At 34.8% G+C, this 5,380-nt stretch overlaps 1 protein-coding gene across 1 annotated transcript in view; it reads left to right on the top strand.

Moving 5' to 3' along the window:
• Nucleotides 1-3,132, top strand: part of LOC108366683 (ETS-like protein pointed) — a gene marked incomplete at its 3' end in the record, with an annotated part of 61,687 nt that extends 58,555 nt beyond the window's left edge. The window contains exon 5 of the mRNA XM_017621145.1: nt 3,016-3,132. Within this exon, the coding sequence (XP_017476634.1) occupies nt 3,016-3,132 (117 nt within the window). The remainder of the gene's footprint in view (nt 1-3,015) is intronic.
• Between the last annotated feature and the right edge of the window lie 2,248 nt (nt 3,133-5,380).

Raw genomic sequence — 5,380 nt, 5'->3', positions numbered from 1 at the left:
TTTTTTTTTTGCTTAAAAATTATTAGTAATAAATTTTTCGCAGATGGTTCTACGTAAAATCTTTAATTTTAAGTATGCCCGATAGCTGATTGTAAGTAACTAGTTTTTGATTCACTTGCTAATTCAGAACTATCCAATGCCGAACAAACTACACTCCGCGTCGCTTGAAGAGGCACACACTTTTTCCTCAGATCTGAGCTTATATCTGGATTTTTTTCGGCATCGGAGACATTTCTTTTTGATCTCATATTGAAGAATGATCAATTTCACAGAAAAGTAGTGAAAATGGAGACAACACCTCTATTACTTAGGATTTTATTCCAAGTTTTATCGAACTACATGAAAATTATGGCTATTATTTTGATTCATTTGAATAGGCACAGTGATCTTAACACAACGAAAGGACTTGATTTAACCAACAAAAGCATGCCATTAATTTTAATTCTAGTATATAACACTTTTAGTATTGGATACTACATCCTTAATTCCAATGTATGGAGAAACTCCTATCCGGAAGGCGATTCTAGAGGCGCTTTGAAAAATCAAGGACATCTCGCTGCTTACCACTTTAATCGGCGGAAAGTACAACTGCCAATCATCACATGATTGTCTGGGGTGGGTACAAAAAACGTTCGTCCTTTCAAAAATCGTGGCGATTATTATTAAATCCGTTGTAGCCATCAAAATTACACTTTACGCCAGTGAAAACTACAATTTTCTAGTTGTTCTCTCAGGTATGAGAGTTGTACAAAATTCCAGTCATGATTCTTGAGGTTTCATAGTAAAATTGATGCCTCTTTTTGACATTTTCTGAACACAAGTATATAGAGTAATCGGAAGTTCCCTTGTGGTGTCATCAACACGAACGTTCTTCCTTCATTTTGGTCCACTATCTTTCAGGCTTTTTTATACGATGGCGTGAGCCGGCTTCAGCTGTCAAAATCATTTGCATTCCCTTCAGTTTTATTTCCAACAAATCACCTGCCAAGTCCTAAATCCATGAAGCTCTCCATTTATGCATTTTTTGCAGTTGAAAGTGCGCCTGTTTTACCCATTCCTGCTGTGTTATAGGTCTAATTATCTTCAAATTCCTAAAAAGATTTTAAGTGCAGTTTTAATAACTTTGCTATACACATACACCCAGCCTTGTACCTATTAAAGTAAATCAAAATAATAGCCATAACTTTCGTGTAGTTTGATAAAAAGATGAAATCAACGTAGTAAGGGTGTTTTCTTCATTTTCACCACTTTTCTTCGAATTGAATCATTCTTCAAAACGAGATCAAAAAGAAACTTCTCTGATGTCCACAAGTCCCGATATAAGCTTAAGCCCCAATTGGATCTTGAGGAAAATATGTGTACCTGTTGAAGTGAAGCGGGGTGTATGTACATTAGGGGCTCCCCCTAGGGTTGTTCTATATCGAAAAAATTAGGCCCCTATTTTTATTGGGAAATCAAAAAATATTTAGAGGTCGCTCAAAGCGTTCAAAGGTTTCCATGTATTTTGTATGGGGAAAAAAACAACTTTTTGTTGTAGACATTGTATAGAATTCTTGAAAATCAATATTTTTTGGTCACTAAAATCCGGTTCTGACTTCCAATAACAATACCCAATGGGGGATAACATTTGATTTTCCGGGGGTTTTGGCGGACCTATAAAATATAGGTACTATGAAAAAATGGTTAAATTAATAATTGGTTGTTATTATTTATTGGGTATCTCCAGAAGAGAAACAGAGTTTTCCGATCGAAGAATATTGATTTTTAAGAATTATATACAAATTCTACGAAAAGTTGTGTTTTTCCCATATAAAAGCATGGGAAACTTTGTGCGCTTTGAGCGACCTCTACATATGTTTTGATTTCCAAATAAAAAAATAGGGGTCTATTTTTTTAAGAACAATCCTAGGGGGTGAGACTTTACTTTTTCACGTGCACTTTTTAACCACCCTAATGTACATTTGTAGTTTTGAATTCTAGCAGTTAAGAGCAATCGGTTGAGGACAGTTATTAAAAGCATAGAATGAATAGGTCCTTTCTATTTAAAACTGTTGAAAAAGTATACCTGGAAAGCAAAAAATTTAGTTTTACATACTTTTTTTGTTTAAACGCTTTATATAGAAAAATATAAAATTTTAAATCAGTCTTATTTTAGGCTCTTAGAGAGATTTTAGATTTTTATTTTTGAGTTTAATTCAGCTCTATCTCAATAGAAGTTCGATTTCTGAAGTGATCGTATTCCTAAAGAAAAAATAAAAATAAATTCTCATTTTTGTTGTTGGTATTTCCGACAGGGTAGGAGTGTGATGTAATGTCGAACGATTTTCCGTCATCCCTTGTCAAATTTGGTTTGGAGACAACCCGGTTTCGGCGTTGTGCCATCTTCAGTGTCATTTTTCACATTACATCAAAAATAAATTCTTTCAAACCCGAGTTTAATAAAACAATTATATTATTTGTTTTTCAAGGACACTAAAATAAGCGACTCGTGAGATTTGCTCATATTTTTTACTCTTGAAAAGTGAACATAATGACACCAAAAACGAAGTTACAATAAAAACTCTATACTTAATAATTTAAAAAGTTACTGCATGAGCTGGAAATTATAACTTTTTTATATGCTCCCATAGTAAAAATTAAAACACATTTTCTTCTGATGAGCTATTGTTAATCGATACCGCTATGAAATTTTTACACTACATAGAATAAGAGATTTCGTTAACTTCCGTTTAGCTACTTAACTAAAAAATATTTTTTTTGGATTACGACACCCTTGTAGCAAATATGTTGTTGTTAACAAATTGTTGACTAAACGCAGTTAGGGTGGTATTCAAATTAGTTTAGAAGCCGAAGTTGTACCAAGCGACAAACGTTTGGAAGATTTATAGCACGCTATCCTGTCTTGTGCGTCAACAGGACGTTATCCTTGTAAAATAATAATATGTATTTAATATTTTAACACTGTTTTTGCTATAAACTAACTGTTCTTTTTTTTTTGGTAATTACTATTTTCAGATGTTCCAACACAAATTCCACCACTCACACCAGGTACAAATCGAAAGGTAGCCGAAGTGCTGAAAGCCTCTTTCGCTTCATGGGAGAAGGAGGTGCAGAACTGCAATATTACCAAAGGTGAGTTTAACTTAACTATAAGTAAGTAGCTTACCCGGCACGCTTCGGTACACCCTACAAATTTCAAGAAGCATTTCTACACTCAGAAACAGAAAAATATCAGCCAAATATATTTATCTCAACACGTTGGCCGATTCCGCTGAAACTTGACATGTGCTCTAATTTTTTTATCAATAGGGTTTATATTATGAAATATGGTAAAGATGGGCTTATTGACAAGCCCTCTACCCTAGTGGGCGTTTCATGCGATTTTGATGGAATTCGCTATGTAGTGAGTAAATGATGTGAAATTTTGTATTTATGACTTTTAGCCCAACAGGTGTTTTTATCAACTGTCGCTAGACTTTTTCCGCCTGCCTGCATACATATAGTCGAAACACTGTTTGACGGAATGTAAATTTTATCGAACAAAATAAAGTTTGATTCCATAAAGTGGTTCCAAGAAAAATGTCCAAATAATAACTACTAAACGCTCCAAAAAGGTTCTGATAAACCATTAAAAATAAATAACCAGGAAACAATCATTAGACATACTATTCTATAGACCAGTGGCTCCCAAAATTTGTTTTCTCGTATACCACTTTCAAAACTTTACTGGTTTTGGTGGACCCTTTGCTGCTACATTTCTACCATATTCCCAAAACTCGTCAACAAAGTTGAAGATTAGATCTAAGTATGGAAATTTGCATCGCGGCTCAGTTCCAATCCTAAAATCAGAGTAGTAAAAATAAAAATTGTATATTTTCTTTTTTATATTTACTAAAATAATATGACTACTGACTTGTAAGTTTTTTCAAGCAACATTCTCTGACCTTCTTAATCATAGTTCGTAGAGCCAGCGAGAGCGTATAGCTGTGAGGAGTTATTTGTTTCTGATCACTCCAATTTCTTACAGTCATTGCGCTGGCGTTATTTACATTATCTTCACCATAAACTCCTCGCATGTTTGGCTCACTTACAAATTTGCACGAAAGTATGTATTTGTAAAAGAGTTTATTCGTATTAATTGCATCATTTTTATTTTCACCGCGAGTGATGCGAAAAAAATGTATCGCTCACATTTTTAAAACACAAAACTTGAGACAACAAAACCGCAAAGCGTTTTACCTTTAATTCCGAAAATGCCAAAAGAGAAAAGACCGAATCTAGAAAAATCTATGAGAAATAACCAAGCAATCGGCGCATCAAATTTGAAGCATAAATAAATTGATTGCCCAATTTGCGCTCCCTTCTGCTTCAAAGAGTTTATCAAAGATTAAAACTACTGCGTAATGAAAGATACATGAGCAAAATGGAGTAATAAGGAGTAATATTTTGAGTTGCATGGGAGCGTGAGGTAAATATATTGAGGTTTAGAAACTGGCTTATTTTAACGATAAGCGCTCCTTTCTTTTTTAACTCACAAATGAGGAAATCAAAATTGATTGTTCTTGAATTGAGTTGAAGTGAGGAGGAAGATGGAAATTTTTTTCCTCAGTGAGGAATTTTTGCGAACTATGTCCTAAAATGCACTAATGAAAAAAGGAGGTTAAAAGAAATAAAGCAAAATAAGCAAGGTTTCTAATCCATATTCCGGTCTAACTGGAAAACATTTGTTCAAGCCCGTTGCGAACTTGCAAATCTTCATTTTTTTCTCGCGAAACGTAGACTTCCGTCGAGTATCCGGTCTACCTGGACCACTTTGGGAATCACTGGTTTAGACTCTAAGCTCCAGGGCTAACCATATATATAAAAAAATATTTAAGTAATTTTTGGTTAGCTGGCATGCATATGATCGACTCGATTTTTCCAATCCGGTTTCCACCGTATTTTAGATATCTATATGCGATTTGTTTGAAAGGCTTTTTCCAGTTTAGGGGAACCTCTTAATAGTTTTAAAATTACATAGGTACTAGGTAACCTAGGATAGGTTAATTGGGGGTGATCAGTATAACATATTTGATTCCAATAAACGAATGTTTGGCGCTTAATCGTTTTCTACGTGTTTGGCCCAGTCTCTCCTCCAATTCGGGTTCTGCTTCTTGATGTTGTGACACAAATGGAACGGACGGACAACCGCTATTTGAAAAATCTTTTTGATATTGCTGGGACCAGAAATTTAACCATGGGCCTCCCGAGTGGCAGTAGGCACATCCAAGCACTCGGCTACGGTGGCAGGTGCTAGGTTTTTCACGCGGCAATTTTTCGAATAAGTCGAAAACCAGTTTTGGAAAAGGGCGAATAATCGAACACCCTAGTATTTGCGGGT

Source organism: Rhagoletis zephyria, unplaced genomic scaffold (genome assembly GCF_001687245.7).
Source record: "Rhagoletis zephyria isolate East Lansing unplaced genomic scaffold, Rhagoletis_zephyria_1.1 Rzeph_scaffold_02376, whole genome shotgun sequence".
NCBI lineage: Eukaryota > Metazoa > Arthropoda > Insecta > Diptera > Tephritidae > Rhagoletis > Rhagoletis zephyria.
This window is presented reverse-complemented; position numbering and strand designations above follow the sequence as displayed.